Source organism: Chinchilla lanigera, unplaced genomic scaffold, assembly GCF_000276665.1.
Source record: "Chinchilla lanigera isolate Chin_1 unplaced genomic scaffold, ChiLan1.0 scaffold00158, whole genome shotgun sequence".
NCBI lineage: Eukaryota > Metazoa > Chordata > Mammalia > Rodentia > Chinchillidae > Chinchilla > Chinchilla lanigera.
Genome location: NW_004955559.1, coordinates 1,235,878 through 1,255,434, shown reverse-complemented (window position 1 = coordinate 1,255,434; position 19,557 = coordinate 1,235,878). Strand labels below are relative to the sequence as shown.

The window sequence follows — 19,557 nt, the reverse complement described above, 5'->3', positions numbered from 1 at the left end:
CCTGGCAAGCGCAAGGTCGTGAGTTCGGTTCCCGGTACCGGAGAAAAACCAAAAAACAAAACAAAACAAAACAAAACAAAAAAAAAAAAAAAAAAAAACAAAAAAGGAAGGAGCTGTATATTTTTGTTTTTCTAAGACGGGGTTTCTCTGTAGTGTAGGGTGGCCTTGAAATCTAAGTGATTCTCCTGCCTCAGCCTTCCCAGGCTTCAGGGATGGAATTTTGGCTCATGCTTAGAATTCTGGGATTTGATTTTAGGCTGCCTCTGAGAATCCTAGGAAAGGACTATATACCCAAACTAGCCTCGAATTTATAGTGATCCTCCTGTCTTAGCCTCCCGACTGACTGGTGGGTTTACAGACATGTGTCACCACACGTGGCTCAAGATTCTCTGTCCTCTGAGGAGAACCAAACCCCTGAGTGTGTCCTGATCTACAGCCTGCGGGAAGCTGACGCACCTGATGCCAAGCGAGGGGTGGGGCCGGGCGGGTCCAGGGAGCACCTGCTGACCCCCAGCTTCCTGCAGGACGCCCTGCACACGTTCCCACAGCTGCAAGTGGAGCAGAGTGGGGAGGGCTCCCCTGAGGAGGGCGCCGTGCGGCTGCGGCCAGCTGGGGAGCCCTACAACCGCAAGACCCTGAGCAAGCTCAAGAGGAGCGTGGTGCGAGCCCAGGTGGGCACTGGGCAGCGGGGGGGCGCTGGGGGAATGGGGGCGGCCTGGGAGGCCCAGGGTCTGAGCTTCTCTACGCCTCTGCCCAGGAGTTCAAGGTAGAGCTGGAGAAGTCAGGATACTACACACTCTACCATTCCCTCCACCACTACAAATACCACACCTTCCTGCGCTGCCGGGACCAGGTGAGCCACCGGGCACCCTCGCCTGGGAGCGCCCCCTCCATGAGCAGGCTCAGGACCCAGGAATCCAGGCCCAGCCTCCTCCCTCAGACCTGGGGGTCCAGGCCCAGCCTTCTCCTTCAGACCCAGGGGTCCAGCTCCCATCCCTTCTGCTGTGGGAGGCTGGTCCCTGGCCATGCCCCTTCTCAGAAGCTGGTTGCAGCCTCTAGCACCTTATTTAACCCCTGCAGACCCTGGCCATCGAGGGAGGCGCCGAGGACCTGGGCCAGGAGGAGGTGGTCCAGCAGTGCATGCGGAACCAGCCGTGGTTGGAGCAGCTCTTCGACTCGTTCAGCGACCTGCTGGCCCAGGCCCAGGCCCACAGCCGCTGTGGGTGACCCCACCCCTGGGGCCACCTCCCCGATCGGGATCGGGATTGGGATCGGAGAATTGGGACAGAACTGTGTCCTCAGGAGCTCAGCCCTGGGCTCCCTCGCTTCGGGGGAAGGGGGTGTCACTGGTCAGGGTGTGTCCAATGCTGCCCCGCAGGGCAGGGTTCAGAGTTTGACTCCCCCCTCTCCCAAACCCTCTCTCCCCTACCCCCTTCCTCCGCTGTTCGGTGTACAGAGAAATTATTTATATATATGTATAAATGTCTATTTAGTAACAGTTTCCCTTGCCCCCGCCCATCCCCCCTCCACGGCCATAGCCCCCCCACCTTGTACATAATGTATAGGAAAAGTCTATGTATGGTTGCGGGGGGTGGAGTGGCTTCAGAGAGCTGGGGGAACCCCTCTCCCTCCCCAAGCCCCCAGGCCAAGATCTTTGCTAACGGCCATTCCTTCCCCAGGGCATTTGGCATCGGGTGGGAGGGGAAAACGCATCTTGTTAATTATTTTTAATCTTATTTATTGTACATACCTGGGGCTGGGGGGGGCTGGGAGGAAGAGGGGGAAGGGTCCCCTCCCTCTGTCTGTCCCACTCCTTTTATACGGCGATTTGTCTGTCTAGCCCCCTCCCTCGGCCCCTTCCCTTGTTGTCTGGATGTGGTTCTATTTTTTAATCGGTCCCCCTGCCTGGCCTCCCTCTCTGTCCTGCGCCCCTCGCCCTCCCTGTACCCCTCGTCTCCTACTCTTTCTTGGGCGTCTCTACAGCTCACCTTGTATACACTGTGTACACGACCAGCCAAACGAAACCCAACGGCAACACTTTACCTGCCGGCTGGAGTCCTCTGTCCTTGGGCGTGGGGCGGCCGGAGGTGGGGACAGAGGGTCTGGGACGGGGCTTTTCTAGAGTCCAAGAGGGAGGTGGTCTGAGGTCAGGTGTGGGCTGCGTGTGTTGACTGCCTAAGCACCGCATCTCAAAACTTAAATAACTGCAACAACAATCACCGATTCTTACAGTTCCCTTTCTTAAAATCTTGGGACAGGGTCTTGCTATGTAGTTTAGGCTGGCTCTGAACTCTGTGTGGCCCAGGTTGCTCTCAAACTTGTAGCAGTCTTCCTGCCTCAGCCTCCTGAGTGCTGGCATTCCAGGTGTGTGCCACCATGCCCGGCTTACGTTGCAGTTGCTGAAGATGAGCAGTTTCGGGCTCAGCAGTGCTTGCCTCGGATCCGTCATGAGAGTAGGAGTCAAGATGCCTCGTAAGACTTCAGGCTGTGGGCTGGAGGGTTCAGTCCCCTGCCCTTGTGCCTCTGCACAGAGCTGCTTGGGCATCCTCACATCATGGCTGAGGCCGGGGAGGAAGCCATGAGATGTTAGGTCCAAATCTCAGCTATAGTTTACCTATACTTCTGCTGCACTCTTTGCTGCTGCTGCTTTTTTTTTTTTTGGTACTAGGAATCGAACTCAGGACCTTGTGCTTGCCAGGCAGGCGCTTGTGCCGCTGAGCTGTATCCTCAGCCCCAATTCTTTGCTTCTAATCATTAAATTCAACTCTCACTCATGGAGAAGGAAATTATCCTCCATTTCTTAAAGGAGAAGTATGATTTTTTTTTTAATTGGGAATTAATTGAACCCAGGGTCTTCATACCAAGCTACATCCTCAGACTTTTTTTTTTTTTTTTTGTCTTTTTGAGGCAAGGTCCCACTATGCAGTTCAGGCTGACCTTGGGCTCAGTTTGTAGCCCAGGTTGGCCTTGGACTCCCAATGATCCTCCTGCCTCAGCCTCCTGAGTACCGGGATTACAGGCGTGTGCCACCATGCCCAGCAATTTTTGGTTTTGAGACAGAGTTAAAGCACACTGAAATTAGATACAGTGTGTGTGCCTGTAGTCCCAACTACTCAAGAGGCTAAAGCAACAGGCCAGCCTTGCAAGTTTTGGGCTAGCCTTGGCAATGCAGTAAGACACTGTCTTAAAATAAAAAGGGTTTGCAATGTTGCTTGGTGATAGAGCATCCCTGAATTCCATCCCTAGTACCTCAAAAAAGAAAAGTAGGGCTGGAGATACAGCTCAACGGTACAAGCACCTGCCTGGCAGGTGTAAAGTCGTAAGTTCAGGGGCTGGGGATTTAGCTCAGCGGCAAAAGCGCCTGCCTGGCATGCGCAAGGTCGTGAGTTCGGTTCCCGGTACCGGAGAAAAACCAGAAAAACCTGGGCTACAAAGTGAGCTCAAGGCCAGCCTGAACTGCCTAGCGAGACCCTGTCTCAAAAAGAAAAACCAAAAAAAAAAAAAAAAAAAAAAAAGTCGTAAGTTCAATTCCCGGTGCCAAAAGAAGAAGTTGAATTTTGAAAACTCAGGTTATGAAAGCCAGGTGTGGTGACACACATCTATGATCCCAGCACTTGGGAAGCTGAGGCAGGAAGATCACTATGAGTTTAAGGCCAACCTGAGCTACATAATGAGACCCTGTCTCAAAAAAAAACCAAAACAAAATGGTGGGGCACACCTGTGATCTCAGCATTCTGGGAAACTGAGGAAGATTACAACTTTAATCCCAGCCTGGGCAACTTCTCAAGAACCTGTTTCAAAATAATAAAAGGTCTACAGATGTAGCTCAGTGCAAAGGCCCTGGGTTCCATCCCCAGTACCGCCAAAAAAAAAAAAAAAAAAAATGTCTAACACTTGGAGAGGAAATGGCAGTACTGCAGAACCCAGCCTACGTAGCAGTGAATAGGCCATGTTCATTCCAGAATGCTGTGCTGTTGGAAGGTAGAGACCCAGGGTTAGACTGAGGGTAAAACATGAGATCTGGTTCCCTTCCTGGTGAGGTGAATGGGAAAAAAAAAATTTTTTTTTTTTTTTTTGGTCTTTTGATACCAGGACTTACTAAGTAGTCTAGGCTGGCCTTGAACTCCCAGCGATCCTCTTGCCTCAACCTCCCTGAGGCCGTACTGGGATTACCTATGCAGCCCACCACAGCTGGTGAGAAAAAAAACTTCTGATACTCCTGAATGTTGTACAGTTCACAGGCACCAGTTCCTTTCAGAGTGCAGGACGGAGAGGTATTTAAGAACTGTGGTGACACGAAGTTCGCTTTGACCACAGTGCCTCTTGAGTAGCTGGGATTATAGGTGCACTGTTTTTGGATCGCAGTGCCAGCTACAGCCTGGACCACAGTGCCAGACCCTGTCTCCGAAACAACAAAAAGATGGCTAAAGACAAGGTCATCAACACTGGGAGAAATTTAGTCTTGAGGCCTGCCAGGGCCCATGGGAGGAGCAGTGTCCCATGGATGTCCTCATGGGCACAACATGCGCATATAGGGAGGTGCCAGCCAGGCCACGCCGGCTCTGTCACTGTTGTCTCACTAGCTTTGGAATGGCAGTGGCTGTGACTTCCAAAAATGCCCTTCCAGTTGTTGCTTGGGCTTCTGTACCTCTCTGTGGGGCACGCAGGAACTTGTCACCTCCGGGTGCATTGCGTGCCTGGACAAAGCAGGCGTCCCCAGCCTAGAACCTGACTCCATAGGACAATCCGGAAAGACCTGGCCAGCACAGCGCATGTCCAGCAGGGACCCTGGAAGCACTTCGGACTGTGAGCCCGGCACTCCCAGCCAGGGTCAGGTGGAAGCGCCAGACCTTGTCTGGAACCTGATGGAGACATTGTCCCGCCTCTGCTCCCCACCCGGCAGGGCCGGGCTGCCGCTTGGGCAGGCGGAGCACAGGCAGCACAATGCCTCACAGCCACCCTTACTCTCGGGGCGGAAGGTTGAACGCAGGCCAAGGATTCTGTGTTAATGAAAGCCGGAAAGGGATCCTCGGTAATCAGTGTTCTCATCTGGAGCACAGAGGGGCATTCATGGTTCTGGGGCAGGACGGAACAGCCTGCCTGGTCATAGATCCTGTGCTCCTGGGGCGCTTCCCTGCCTGCCTGCAGCTCATCTGCCCTCTCCCAACCTATGATCCACTCCTCACAGGGGGACTGGAGGCCTAAGCCCTGGGGTGGGAGGACAGCCCAGGTGAGGGTTCTAGCCTGGTGTGTTGAACAGGTGTTTGGGTTCAAAGGTGCAGGGCTGAGCACAGCCAGGCACAGGTGTACGCCTGTAGTCCCTGCACTTGGGAGGCTGAGGCAGGAGGATCACCTGGGGTACACAATGAGACTATTGTCTTAAACAAACAAAAAAACCCTAACAAAAATCAGAGTAACTGGTCAGGTGGAATTGGGAGGTGTCTAGTAGTTTCCAGTTTTGGATCCAACTTTCCAGAGTAGGAAATGGCAGGCAGAGTTTTGATTTTTTGTTTTATATGGCAGGTTCAAGGGTTCCCAGGACATTGGCCCTTGGTCAGCATGGTCAGAAGTCTCCCACATCCTACCCCAAATTTTCAGCCCCAAATTCAATTCAGGATTGTTTCATTTTTTTGAGGCAGGATCTCACTTTGTAGCTCAGGCTGGCCTCAGACTCACAGCAATCATCCTGCCCCAGCTTCGTGAGTGCTGAGATTACAGGCATGTGCTAGCATGCCCCAAAGATTCAGGGTGTAGGTTCAGATGCCAGCCCTGTTAGGCACTTTCAGGAACTGAGGACTTGCGAGGTGCTGCTTGAACACCATTCTGACCAGCTGTGCCTCTAACAAATCCCTGGCTCAGAGGACCCTGGAGGTGGGAGGGGCAGGCAGAGTTGGCAACCCCTGTCCATCCAATAGTGCAGTAGGCCTTTGTGCAGTGCTAAGATGCCATGGACTTACCCTGCCTGGAGGACAGCCACTGGCCATGTGTGACTGTTACACTCTTAAAATGTAGCTGGTGTCCCGGAGGAGCTGGGTTAACTTCTGGCCACCAAATTGAACAACGCAGTTCTACAACTTTGCAGAGGGGAAAAACTTCTTGCAGACATCAAACTTTACCAACAACACTTCCACCCAGATAGCGAAGGGCAGACTCGTGCTGCTGAAGGGAAGTGGGAGTCTGGATGCCTGCTTGAGTTGATGTCCCTCTCCCTTCCCAAGAGATGGGTGGGTTCCAGATGCTATGACAGTTCCAGAGTGAGGCTTTAGAGTGTGTGCACCCCAAACTCACCCAGCACCTCCCTTTTATTATTTATATACTTTTGTCTCTTTTGAGACAGGGTCTTGCTATGCAGTTCAGGCTGGCCTTGAGCTCACTTTGTAATCCAGGCTGGTCTCGAACTCACAACGATCCTCCTGCCTCAGCCTCCCAAGGGCTGGGATTACAGGCGTGTGCCACCATGCCCGGTGTATCTCACTTTTAAAAAGCATCTCCTGAGCCAGGTGTGAGGATGCACACCTGTAATTCTAGCACTTAGAAGGCCGAGGCAGGAGGATTGCCCTGAGTTTCAGGCCAGCCTTGGCTACATAATGAATTTAAGGCCCTAACTGCCTGAACTACATATGGAAACCCTGTCTCAAAACAAAACAAAAAAGCACCTCCTGAAGTTGGCAGTGACATTTATTTTTCTGAGGGAGGGGAGTTATGTACAGCAGTGACCTGGGAGCCCCTCACTGCACCAGGGCCTTGTGTGGGGAAAGGAGGCATTGGCAGAAGGCACACAGTGGCGACGGCCCAGAGGAGGCCAGCAAGTCAGGGTTAGGGTATAGTGTGTCCTGGAAGACCCAGAGGAGAAAACAGGCTCAGCTGGGGCCTCAGGCCACACGGCAGGGTGCAAGGCAGCTGGTCCCTCGAGCTTGTGCTGGTCACTTCCCTGGGCTACAGCAAGATGCAGGGGCAGCCCCCATCCTTCTTCCTGGGGGCGCTGGGCGGGCTGGGTGGGAGCTCTTGTTCCTGGTACTTCCTGTGGGAAGAGGCTGGTGACATTGGGTTGGAGATGCAGGGACAGGAGAAGGGGCAGGGGACTCACCGGACGGCCCGCACCAGCTGCTCAAAAGCCTCGTCCACGTTGAGCCGCAGTTTGGCTGAAGCCTCGAAGTAGGCCACGTGGTGGGAGGCGCCAAAGCTGGAGGCTTCTGATCTGGGAACCTAGGGCGGGTCGGGGCAGAGGGGAGGGGTCAGGTTCTTGCAGTAGGAGTGACCCCAGCCAGGGAAGCAGGCCGGCAGGAGGTAACACTGGGGGCTCCACAGGGAAACGTCCTGAAAGGTCCTGTGGGAGGCTGAGGGTGTTGACATCATATAAATAAAGAATCAGAGAATCCCAGCTCTTAGGAGACTGAGGTGGAGGATTGGCTCGAGTTTGAGGCCAGCCTGAGCTACACAGCAAGACCCTGCTCGAACCATGCCCTCAAAAAAAAAAAAAAAAAAAAAAAGGGAAAGTTTTTGTTTTATGTGTAATGGGGATGGAACTCAGGGTTTTCACACTAAGCTACATCCTCAGCCCTTAGTTAGAAAAATAGTAATAAGAGAAAAATTATGTAAGACAGGCTCTTCTTAAGTCACTCATTTGCCCCAGCTGGGCTTGAATTCGTGACCCTCCTGCCTCAGCCTCCCTGAATGCTGGGATTACCAGCACATGCACCACCACGCTCAGCTAGAGAGGCCTCTTAGACATTGGATAAATGGGAGTCTACGGGCTGGAAGTAAGAATGTTGGTCTTGGCAGAGGCCAAGTGCAGCCCTGAGGCTGGAAATCCCCAAAGGAGAATTCGCCTAAGAGATGAATTCTGTGTGGAAATCGTGTCTCTCGTGTACAGGAAGTAACAACACAGCAGAGAGGCTATAGGTCCATGCTGGCAGCAGGTGTGGGGAAGGAGTTGGACCACCGCAGGCAGGCAGAAGGTTGTGAGGTGGCTGCAGGGGCCAGGCGGGATGCTGGGGAGGGGCACGGTACATCAGAATGGGGGCAGAGATGGGGTCCCGGGGCAGGGGCTGCCCCAAACCTGACGCTGTGTCTCCAGATCTGCCTTGTTCCCAACCAGCACGACGGGGAAGTCGTCGCGGTCCTTGACCCGGAGGATCTGTGTGAAGAGCTTGCCCACCTCGTTGAAGCTGTGAGAGAGGCCACAGGCATGAGGGCCGCCGGCCAGCCGCCCCGCCGAGGCCCGCACTCGCCCCCGCGCCCCTCACCTCTGCCTGTCGTTAATGGCAAACACCAGCAGGAAGCCATGGCCCGCACGCATGTACTGCTCCCGCATGGCCCCGAACTCCTCTTGGCCCGCGGTGTCCAGGACTGGCGAGACAGGGAGAGGCGTGCTGTAGGGGCCAGGCTCCCCTCAAGGACACCCGCAAGCCCTTGGCCCCCGCCCACCTGTCCCCGACACTCACTGTCCAGCCGGGCTGGAATGCCATCTACAGTGCAGATCTTCGTGTAGGAGTCCTCGATGGTGGGGTCATAGTCAGACACAAAGTAGGACTGGAGGGGTGGGGAAAGCCCACTGTTACTGGAGAATGAGCTACAGCTCTCTGATGCCCTGCCCCACCCCCACCCCCATCTCTAGTACCCTCATCTCAAGTTATTTTTCCTTGAGACAGAGTCTCACTAGGTAGTTCAGCTGGCCTTGAATTCACAGTGACCCTCCTGCCTCAGCCTCCCAAGTGCTGGGATTACTGCCATGTACCACCATGCCCAGCTCTTGGTCTTTTCTTAAAGTCTCTGATCCACTCCTTAGTTCCCTATACTCTTTCTAAGTCTCTCTTTACCCCTCTCTGGGTCTCTGTCCCCTTTTCTTTGGGTACCTGCCCCCCTCCCCCAGTGTCCTTTCTCTGAGGCTCTCCTGGTCCTCTCTCTCCAGATAATGTACATCTCCCTTATCATGATGACATCCTGGCTATGTGACATTGAGTGAAATCACTTCCCCTGTCAGCCTCAGTTTTCTCATTGGGAAAATAAGAATAAGAATAGCACCACACCCACTTAGCGTTGTGAAATTCCGGGGAACCCCTTGCTAAACATTTAACATATTGCTGGGCACATAGTAAGCGCTCAGTTGTTGGAAGCCACTGTTGTCCCAAGCATCTGGCTGGCTCTATCCCTCCTCCACCGCCTCCTGGCCTCTTTCCTCCTCCACTTCCCCTCCTCCTCCTTTAGGAGGCCGTGGGCTTCTCCTCCCAGGGGAAGCTCCCGGTTCCAATCCGGCTGCAAGAGGCTGCCCCACCCTCGGCCTCGGCCCCTCCCTTCCTGCCAAATCCAGCGCCTCCAGCCAGGCCTCGGGCCAGCTCTGGGTCGGCCCCTGGGTGCCAGGGGCCCAGGGCTGGGGCCTCCTTCTGCACAGGCAGGGCTCCTCCCTGGCATGTCCTGAGGGGTCTTGGTCCAGGCAGCGACTATAGGGGCACACGCTTGTCTAGGGTTTCTCGGGCATGGGGACTGTTTCCCTGGGGAGCAGGCTGAAGGTTTCTTGCAGCAGGGTGGGTAGGCAGCAGAGGGGGCCTGACTTTGGGCTGGGGGTCTGCATCCCATTAGCTAGGTGCTCGGTGGGGACTTCCCTGGAGGGAAGGTACAGGGACCAGAAGTCCTCGAACACATCTGGAGAAGCTCAGGGGTGAGGATGGGGACCAGCCCAGGGATAGCTCAGGGGCACTCTCAGGCTGTCACGAATAGAGTTTTAGAGACCCTGAGATGCATTTATTTTTGGGAAACTCCTAAGGAGTGCATCTTTCTAGGGGTATGCAGAATCTGGGGGCTTCTTCCACGGAGATGATTTGGGGGTTACCCAGGGTTTCTGAGAGGGGTTCAGGGAGCTGGAGGGGAGGAAAGCTGGAGGGATGGAGGAGTGGTTGGTTTTCCTTGGGGGTGGGAAGAGAGAGGATCAGAGTCTGGCCGATTGGGGGATCGCTAGACCTTGGGGTCTTGGAGTTTTCTTGAAGGCTAAGGGGGAGGCTCTTTTTGAAGTCTCTTGGGTGAGAGGGGAAATCCTCAGTCAAGCACTGAGCAAAATTCCTAGATTCTGAGAGAGGCTGCCCGAAGGGGCCAAGAATTTCCACTGGGGGATGGGAAAGGTGCTGCCGCAGCTGTTAGCCAGGTGAGGCTCTGGGTGGCCCGGAGGGGAACTAGGATTTGGGAAAGATCAGGCTCAGAGTGGAGGGACTCGTGGCCCCCGGGAGCGCTCAGGGTCTGAATGGGACGACTGTTCTGTATTTAGGATGCTCCCAAAAGGCACCAGGGCCAAGTCAGCAGGGGACTGCGGAGAGACCACGGGTCTCAGGATGTATTCGGTCAAAGGTCCCGCGTGCAGGGGGTGTAGGCCCGCTGAGAGTTTAGAGTCGCAAAGTCAGGGGATCTTTGAAGGTTAAAGGGCCTCATAGGAAGGTCTCAGTGATGGGTCAAGGGGAAATGGGACTCTTAGGGATCCCCCCAACAGGGCTCAGGTCCGGGTCCCAGCGACACCTTCCCGGGTGAAGGCACTCTACCTGGATGAACTGGATGGTCAGCGCGCTCTTGCCCACGCCGCCGCCGCCCACGACCACCAGCTTGTGTGTCTCGCTGGGCGGGGGGTCCCCGGGTCCCGGCCCCCCGCCCCTGGGCCGCCCCCGCCCAGTCCCGGACGCCGCCCCGCTGCTCATGTCGCCACCGCTGCCGCCGCCTCTGCTAACGCCGGGGGGAACCAGGCGGGACCCAGAGGCGGGCTACGCTAATAAGGTACTACATAATCATGAGCTCTTGCCAGAAGGACTCCGGTCTCGGACACTTAAGGAGTGGGGAAAGCCAGGGGGAGGGAGGAGCTATGCTAATAAGGGTAGGGACCGAAGTTTGCGGGAAGGGGAATGCCGAATGGGGCGGGGTTATGCTAATAAAGACCTGTGCTCACCCTGAGCGGCGCCACGCGCTTTAAGCGGGCAGACCGCCCGTGGGCGGGGCTATGCTAATAAGCACGTATTCTTTTAGCAGATGGGTAGGAAGCTCTTTCGGGGTGGATCTATGCAAATAAAGGTTCCTGGAATAGAGCTTCTTCGAGGACCAGGCTCCAAGTCTTATTCTGGCAGGCGGGGCTTGCCGACTTGCGAGCGGCCGTATATAGGGCGTTCTGTGGAAGGACCCGGTCTTGAGGAGAAGCTCCACCTCCTTCCTGGGGTCGCGGCCAAGCTCTCGGACCGGGCGTCTGAGCACGAAGCCGGAGTCTCCGCCCGCTGAAGGACGCAGGCTTCCGGTTCCCGCTGTCCTGGCCAAACGGAAGACAGACTGGGAGGGGAGATGGGGCCCTGGAGGGGGACAGCAGAGTAACGGGGCAGGGAGGGGCCGTGAGATCACCGCATTCCTAATCCATGAGCCAGCTTGCCCAAGTCGGGACTCCCGGGTCATGAAGGGCCCGGGGCCAGAATTTCTGGGGTTTGAAGGAGGAAGCCGAGAGCCTAGACATTTGGGCCCCTAGGAGAAAATAACGTTGGAGACCTGGGGCCCTGAGTCCTGGGGAAGAGGGACTCGGGGCTGTGGGGAGGCCTTATTACATGTAAGGTGTGAGCTAGACACCTGGATAGTTTGAGGAACGAGGGACCTGAGGACTCGACTCGGGTCCAAAGAAAGAAGACTGAAACCCTCCAGTCCGGGAGACGAGGGACTTCTCTGTCCTGAAGGAGGAGACTGCAAGGTTCAGCTCTTCCGTTCTAAATTTAGATTGGACTCGGGGATCTGGATTCTGAGATCTCCAGAATGTGGGCGGGGCAATGGCCAGCAAGTCCAACTCACTCCGCCAAACTACAATTCCCTTGTATCTGTTCTGCTGATCGCCTTTTGGCATCACTTCCTGTTCCACAGCCCTTTCCCCGCGCGCGCGAGGCATGGTGGGACTTCACCGCGGGCTACAGCAACCCCGCCCACTTAACCTCTCAGTCCCTCGCTGTCCCCGCGCGACTGAGGCGGTGCGCAGACTACGCCTCCCGGCGTGCATTGCGAGTAGCCCGTCCCATATGCCTCGTTGACTCCTGGGAATTTGAGTCCGCTCACCTTCCCGCCAGCCTTCAGTGCGCCGTTCTCGGTACTTGAAATCCCGGCAAGCCCGGCGGCAATTTAGCTCCGCCTCACTCCTCCTCTGCTCGCGGGCCCCGCCCCATCCCGCCCCGCCCCGCGCCGGGGCTGAGCCGCAGCCCAAGCGGCGGGGTAAGATGGCGGCGGCGGTCCGGGCCGCGGGGCTCGGGCCTATTGGGGTGGGCGGGGCGGAGTCGGGTCGCTAGTTGTCCCTGGGTACCCCCCACACGCCAGGGGGCCTGGAGCGCTTAACGGGCCAGTCTCGAACCCGGCAGTGGGGGTGAAGGCTGGCGCCAAACGAGGGGCCTTTTTAGGGCCCCAGAACGCATCTGTTGGTGCCAGGGGTGTCTGCGGCGCCCCTGAGCGGACTGGGGGCGTCCAGAGGGCCTGGGCTGAGCCTGGGGCCTGGCCTCCATCACATAGCTGGCCTGGATCGTGTCAGGAGGCGCTGTGGATCGTCTTTATGGGCCGAGCGGAGGCTAGGCTCTGTTTAGAGTATTTTGGGGCCATCTTGAGATCTTGAGCCGTGTCCCAGGGGTGAAGGAGGTCTGCAAAAACCGAGGAGTGTCTGCAGAGCCACCTAAGAGTGCTGGGGTACGTCTGTGAGGGCTGGGAAGTGTCTACATGGGCTGGCCTGTGGATGCCGCTGGTCTGCATAGGTCTGGAGCCGTTTCTTGGGCCTGGAAGAACTCTTTAAGGGTTAGAAAGTCTTTCAGGGCCACCGAGAAGGGTGAGATGTGCCTACCGAAGGTGTATGTGGGGGGGGAAATACTGTGATGTGCCGAGAATAGTGGATAGAGCTGTAAGGTCCAGGAAGTGTCTGATGTGGGTGACAGGCGGCTGGGGGTAGTTAGAAGGACCTGGAAACATCTAGGTGGATTTGTTGCGACTACGAGGATGCCTGGAGCAAATTCGAATCCTTTTGGGGGTTAGGTAAATGTGTGGAAAATAATACAAAGAGAGAGTGTTAGAAATTTTGCCCAGCTCAAATGTACTTGCTCTGTAGAAAGTAATTCAAATGTAAATTGCTTTAAAATCCTGCCTCATCTTGGGGCTAGAGAGAGAGAATTTACCCACCCAGTCTGGGAGGGTCTGTAGGATCTTCTAGACTCATCTTCGTGTTGTGCTTTTCAAACTCTTTTTGACCTTGATCACTAGTATGAAATACGTTTTTGATTGAGGCCCAGTACATGTGTATTTAACTAATAACAAGTCCCAGAAATTGATATTTCCACTTACGACTTGTGAAACACTGTGAAGAATTTATGATTGCATTCTATTTACTTTGTGGCTAGCTATTTATGAAGCTCTACACTGCTCCCAGACCTGGGAGTTTGGGCACCACTGATCTAGAGGAACCTGGCGGGGTCAGCAGAGCCTTCTGGTGTCTGTCTGCCAGAGCTGAGGAGCTAAGGACATTTTCCTGTGTCACAGTGGGTTTGGGGCTCCCCAAGGTTGTGTCAGGTTGTGAGCGAGCTTCTGATCTGAGACAGTCACTATGCTAGGTAAGCACTTCCCAGGAGGTGCTGAAGACCAGCCCCAGGCCTGGGAGCTATCTGCAGGCCTGGAGGGTATTGAGTGTGGGTTGGAGAGACCAGGGTGTAGGAGACTATTAGGTTGGGCGGTGTCTGCAGGGAGTTAGGGAAGAGGCTGGAAGAATTAGAGACCTGGGAGACTGACTGTGAATGTGGAAGCTTGGACGCAGGCTTGAAAACCTATACTAGCGCAGAGACCAGGGCAGAGATCTTTTCTTTACTAATGTGCTGCAGGAAAAGTAGGGGACAGAGATGTAGGGGAAACCGGAACATTAAGGACTAATAATACAGTGACTTCATGTGTATCAAAGCTTGCAAAGAATTTTGAGGTTCGGTATTGTTTTCTCATTAGCAAATTGACAGTTCTGGAAACTTGCACGCGTACTATTGCTAATTTCTGAAGCCCTTATCCAGATATCTACCACCCTGTAACATGCTTCCTTGCCTGACTGGGTGCTCAAACCTGAGAATTTCTGTGGCATCACCCGAGGTCTGGGTGTGGTGACACATCCACCCGACGGACGGCGAGGTGCCGGGCAGGAGCCCCCACTGGGTTTTGGGGAACAGCATGTCTTTCTGAAATTTAGTGTTTTTGTGTTAAAAGTGGTGAAGGGGCTCTGCAGACCACTCTATCATGCTTCCATCTTTTGTGTAGATAAAGGAAAGTTCTTTGGTTCCTTATCATAGAGGATGATTGCTGCCCCATGCAGCTGTGTGGTACCTGGCATTAAATGCCAGGCAGCGCACTGGCACATATCTCAGTTTGGCCAAGGTGGGCTTATGGGGCTGTGGAACACGCTTTGAAATCACAGCATAACGTAAAAACATCGCAAGGTTGGGTTTGTATCCCATAGGGAGGGGTGAGGCCTGTTGGGAGCAGTGGGCACTGGAGAGCGAGATGCTGAAATAGGTGTCGGAGGAGGCCTGTGGACAGAGGAGGAGGCCAAAATCTAGACAGAGGAAGAGAACTGCTGGGGTCCCTGTGGGCCACACTGGCCCAAGCATAGGGTGGCCTGGGATGAGGCGGGGTACTGAAGAGGCTGCTGCCGGACAGTGTCAGAGGCCCATCCACCCGCTCCTGTCCCCTCCCCGGCCTCAGCTCCAGCTGTCCCCTCCCCAACCAGGTAACCATGGAGGAAGAAGATGAGTCTCGAGGGAAGACAGAGGAGTCCGGCGAGGACCGGGCCGATGGGCCGCCTGACCGAGACCCCAGGCTCTCTCCTTCTGCCTTTATCCTGGTGAGGCTGCTGGACACCTGGGCTGAGGGAGGGGGAGGGGCTGGGGTCCACGTTCCAGGCTCTGCCTCTCGGGCCCCAGGGGAAGAGGCCGAGGCCTTGGCCTGGCTGCAGGGCGGCCAGAACGCGCGTCTGGCAGGAAGCAGAGGTTGCACAGGCTCTTTTGCTGGAGACGCCTGACTTGGTTCTTTCCACTCTACCTGCAGCGGGCCATTCAGCAGGCTGTGGGAAGCTCCCTGCAGGCGGACCTGCCAAACGATAAAGGTACGGTGAGTTTCACGTCCTTCAGCCCCCGCTCCTTCTCTGCATTCCTCACCGTCGCCCCGTTCTTGCCCTTCGTGGGCACAGAGACCCAAAGACGGTCCAGCTCCGTGGCTGCCTTTGAGGGGCCCACAGTCCAGTGCGGGAGAGGGGTGTGCAGCTGTAGCTCCATGGCCTGAGGTGCTGTGAGAGGGCAGGAGGCTCCTCAGCGGGTCTGGAGGGAGGCAGGCTGGCTACCGGCTGCCTAGAGGGGTGAAGGACTACCTGGCTCTCCATGGACACACGAGCCCTGTCTGATGGGCGGAAGCCTGCTGGGTAAAGGAAGAGCGGGCTGTGGCACAGGACCTGGCTCGGGAATAGCCTGGGACTCATTGGGGCTGGCTTGCTGGGTGGTGAGGCACCTGGCAGAAGCAGGAGAGGTCTGTGGGGACCAGGTCTCAGCAGGCCTTGAATGCCGAGCTGAAGTGTGGAGACATCATCCTGCGGATGGACAGGAGGACAAACAGGTGAGAGTGAAGCCCGTAAGGGGGTCTCAGGAAGCCCACAGGGCCTGAGTCAGGAGGTGGTGTGTGGTTCCAGCGTCACGAAGGGGACCGGGCCCCTCTTTCTGTCCACCACGAGGTCTCTGCATCTAGTCCTCTGTCTTCAATTCCCCCATGCAAATCTCTCTTTCCAGATGGCTCTCGGTGTCATGGCCTTCGATGGAGGCGCTGCCGGAGCCCACGGTCAGAGCCCCGTCCCCAGGAATCAGGGGGTGCTGACACAGCTACTGTGAGTAAGAGGGGCTGGGTGACTACACCCCTGGGTCTGGAGAAGAAGGGACTTGGGGAACCCAAGTAGGCCGCATAAGGGACTGTGTTGGTCTGGGCCAAGCTGTGAATCCTAAAGGGAAGAGCGTGGATCCCTGAGTTTTCTTTGGGGCTCAATGTATGGCTTCCTCAGCATCAGGACAGGGTAATTTTTTTTTTTTTAGACAGGTTCTGACTGTAGTTTAGGCTGGCCTTGAACTTATTATGTAACCCAGGGTGGCCTCGAACTCATGGCAATCCTCCTGCCTCAGCCTCCCTGAGTGCCGGGATTACAGGCGTCAGCTACCACACCCAGCCCAGGCCTGGGGAAGTATCACTCCTGAGTCCTCACAGCATTGTGCCGCGCCCTCGCTGTCTGTTGCAGGTGTTGGACCTGGCTGCCGACAGCTTCCTTGCAGGACTGATGAGTATCCTGGACCCCCCAGATACCTGGGTTCCCAGCCCACTGGACCTGCGGCCCGGCGAGTGAGGAGCTGGGGGGTTAGAGTGGGGGCTTCCCCAACCTGAAAAGCTGCCACCCCCATCCCTGCCCCCCAGGCTCACCCATCTCCCTTTACCTTTCAGAAGCGAGGACATGCTAGAGCTGGTGGCCGAGGTCCGAATTGGGGACAGGGATCCCATCCCTCTCCCTGTGCCCAGCCTGCTGCCTCGTCTCAGGGCCTGGAGAACGGGCAAAACGGGTATGTGGCTGGTGGCGCTGGGCAGGCGGCCCTGGAGTGGTGTGCGAGGCGGCCGGTTTCAGTAATGATAGTGATTGTGAGCGCATCATTTAGGCAAATATCTTTTTTTTGTGTGTGTGTAACTAGGCTTCTGTAAAGCCTTGTGTGTGCAGATACATACAAAAACTGACGTGATAGGGCCATGTAGGGTTAGTGAGCACATGGTAGCCATTCTCTGTGTTACTGCAAGGAGAATTCATGGCCCCGGGAGGGACCTCGTGTCTCCATGTTCCAGAGGAGTGTGCAGTCTGGAATTGAGAGGTCATTTGCTTGAGGTGCAGCCAGGTGCTAGTGGTTTCCCTGGGCTTTGATCTGCAGTGTGTTGTGTGTGAAGCCCACGCGTTGGATTGCTCTGATGTGCATTGTGCCAGTAGGAATCTGCTCCATACCCTAGGTGTTCAGTCGTGCCTGCAGTACTGTGGTTTTCAAGTCTGCGCTCGGGTCTGAATCCCCTGCTAATGTGTGGATCTCTGGCCCCACTCCCAAGAGTTCTCCTTCAGCAGGGTGTGTGGGGTGGAGTGGGAGGAATTTGCTTTCTGTTTGTGTGGCCTTGGGAATTGAACCCAGGGTCTTTGCACTGAGCTACATTTTATTATTTTGAGACAGGGTTTTGGTAAGGCTGGGCTTGAACTTGCAGTCTTCCTGCCTCAGCCTCCCAAAAGGCTGGCAATTTGCATTTTAGTGAGACGTATACTGATCCTCAGGACTCATGAGTGTAGATACCTTCTTTGTGTACGTACAGATTGGGAAGGGGAGTGGAAAGGAAAGTTTGTTTGGCTTGGGTGTGGCTGCAACGGCCTGGACTGCCAGTTCTCTTGAAGAACATGGCTTGTACACCTCCATGTATCAGGTCAGGCTCACTTTGTGCCATTTTATTTTATTTTATTTTATTTTATTTTATTTTATTTTATTTTTTGAGAGCGTCTCACTATGTAGTGCAGGCTAGCCTTGAATGCATTTTGTAGCCTAGGCTGGCCTCAAACTCATAGCAATCCTCCTGCCTCAGCCTCCCAAGTGCTGGGGCTATAGATGTGGGTCATCAAGGCTGATTATGCCTTTTTATTTTTAACAGCTGTGAGTCAACATATCCATTAGTTACAGGAGGCGTGGTGCTTAGGACCCACAAAATTGTTTTGAAATTTCTCTTAAACTTAGAGGCCATAAGTAAATAAATGGGCAGGCAGTATTCCAGTAAAACTTCCTTTACAAAATAGGATGAATACCAGCTTTGGCCCCAGACTTTAGAGTAATATAGAGGTATCTGGAACCTCTAAGAGTTGTATTTGGGTGACTCTGGGCTTACGTTCTGGTTTTTATTATGTGTTTATTTTTTGTAGTGCTGGGGACCAGGCCCAAGGCCTGGGCGTATGAGGGAAGAGCTCTACCACTGTGCAACGCCCTCAGCCCATTTTTTTTCTTTTTTTTCTTTGCAGTGAGGTCTCATTATGTTGCCCAGACTGTCCTGTAATGCCGGGGCTCAAAATACCCTCCTGCCTCAGCATCCCATGTAGCAGGCACTATAGGTGTGTGCCACCATGCTGAGCCCTAGCCATGCTTTTCTCATCCCAGGTAGTTGTCTTTTTCCTCTGGAAAATACTAAGACCTAAGGAAAAAGAAAAGGCACCCATAATCCTATCTATAGAGACATGATTTGGGAAAGGGCCGGCCTACCATCTGTAGACCGCGGGTGGTGGTAATGACAGCAAGGGCAGTGGGGCACACTTGCCAGGTGCTCACGGGGTGCCATGCGCCGGCACTGCTCACCAAAGCTCCCTGAGACCTTGTGTCACCCATGTGCAGTGACACTGTCGTTGTCATGGTCACTGTTCCCCGCTTCCCTTTCCAGGGCTCTCAGCAGCTCCCAGCCCGTGCGCTTGACTCTTGGCAGCCATCCCTGCGCTCCCCTCTGTTTGGGCTCCCTGGGGGCAGGGCCCATGTCCTTTGCTCACCACTTTGCTGTGTCCAGAACGGAGCCTGGTGTAAAACAGGCGGCTGGTAAAAATGTGTTGAATGAATGCGTGAACTCTCATTTCATAGGCGAGGAAACTGAGGCAGATAGGTGGAGCCACTTGCCTGTGGGCACATTACTGGTGAGGGCTGGAGGCTGGGACCTGATCAGGCTGTGGCTCTGGGAGCTGCCCTTGGGAGCCTCCCTGCCTCCTGCCACCATGCTCGCCCGGCTATGCTGGTGCCCTCGTCCAGGGGCGCCTGGCCCATGTGCTCGGGTGCATGGCCGGGTCCGGCCCAGCTCCTTATCCGTGGTGAGGCCTCAGTCATCTGCTTCCACTTGTGCAACTGGCACCCAGAACATAGTGCTCCAGGCAGTGGGGTCTGACCTAGGAGCAGCTAAGGCGATGACTGCAAAGTCAGGCCCTGTCCCTCCTTTCCCTGCGTAGGCGCGGCCCTTTGGGAGTGGGCGCTCATGAGCGTGGCCGGCTGGGAGGGGTCAGGGTACCGCCTTCTGCCCCCAGTCTCACATCCTTCCTGCGCAGAGCGGGAGGAACTGCTGTGAGAGGTGGGCTTGGGTCGGACCGGGCCCTGTTCCCAGCCTCTGTGCGGTGGTGAGCTCGCTGCCCCTGGTTAGGGAAGTTCCTGGGCTCCAGGGTGGGTTCGTAGGGCCCAGGGTCTGGACGTGGGGTGCAAGCTATGGTCACATTGGCCTCGCCCCTGACTGCTGCCTGCCTCCTCTGCCGGCTGTGTGGAGAGGTCACAGGTCCTCCCAGTGGCACGCACAGCACATGGCCTGTGCTGGTCACGGGAGGCCCCTGCCCCGGGGGACGGCCAGGCTGAGCAAGCCCTGAGCGCTTCTCTGTCTGCCCTGTTCCTTTGCAGTTTCTCCGCAGTCTCACTCTTCTCCACCCACCTGTGCCCGCCACCTCCTCACCTTGGGCACAGGAGATGGGGGCCCCGCCCCGCCCCC

The 19,557-nt window shown here is 55.5% G+C and overlaps 3 protein-coding genes across 4 annotated transcripts in view; 2 read left to right on the top strand and 1 right to left on the bottom strand.

Annotated features, from left to right (window-relative positions):
• The window catches only part of Prr12 (proline rich 12), a 26,199-nt gene extending 23,980 nt beyond the window's left edge, over positions 1 to 2,219 (top strand). For both annotated transcript variants that reach the window (XM_005412863.2, XM_013508984.1), the window contains exons 12-14: positions 525 to 671; positions 758 to 853; positions 1,081 to 2,219. In XM_005412863.2, the coding sequence (XP_005412920.1) occupies positions 525 to 671; positions 758 to 853; positions 1,081 to 1,227 (390 nt within the window). In that variant the 3' untranslated portion in view covers positions 1,228 to 2,219. The remainder of the gene's footprint in view (positions 1 to 524; positions 672 to 757; positions 854 to 1,080) is intronic.
• A 4,441-nt stretch (positions 2,220 to 6,660) lies between these two features.
• On the bottom strand, positions 6,661 to 10,777 carry Rras (related RAS viral (r-ras) oncogene homolog). Its single transcript, XM_005412862.2, has 6 exons — positions 10,527 to 10,777; positions 8,445 to 8,532; positions 8,247 to 8,349; positions 8,060 to 8,168; positions 7,088 to 7,206; positions 6,661 to 7,021 (listed from the first exon to the last, which is right to left on the bottom strand). Exons 1-6 carry the CDS (start codon positions 10,677 to 10,679, stop codon positions 6,937 to 6,939), a joined length of 657 nt encoding a protein of 218 aa, XP_005412919.1. The 5' UTR covers positions 10,680 to 10,777; the 3' UTR covers positions 6,661 to 6,936.
• Positions 10,778 to 12,216: 1,439 nt separating this feature from the next.
• On the top strand, positions 12,217 to 19,557 carry LOC102019444 (splicing factor, arginine/serine-rich 19; the record flags this gene model as incomplete). The annotated part of the gene is given in 7 exon segments (XM_013508983.1): positions 12,217 to 12,672; positions 14,738 to 14,851; positions 15,055 to 15,112; positions 15,786 to 15,880; positions 16,283 to 16,383; positions 16,483 to 16,598; positions 19,470 to 19,557. Coding segments are annotated over 6 exon segments (566 nt in total), but the record flags the coding sequence as incomplete, so codon positions are not given.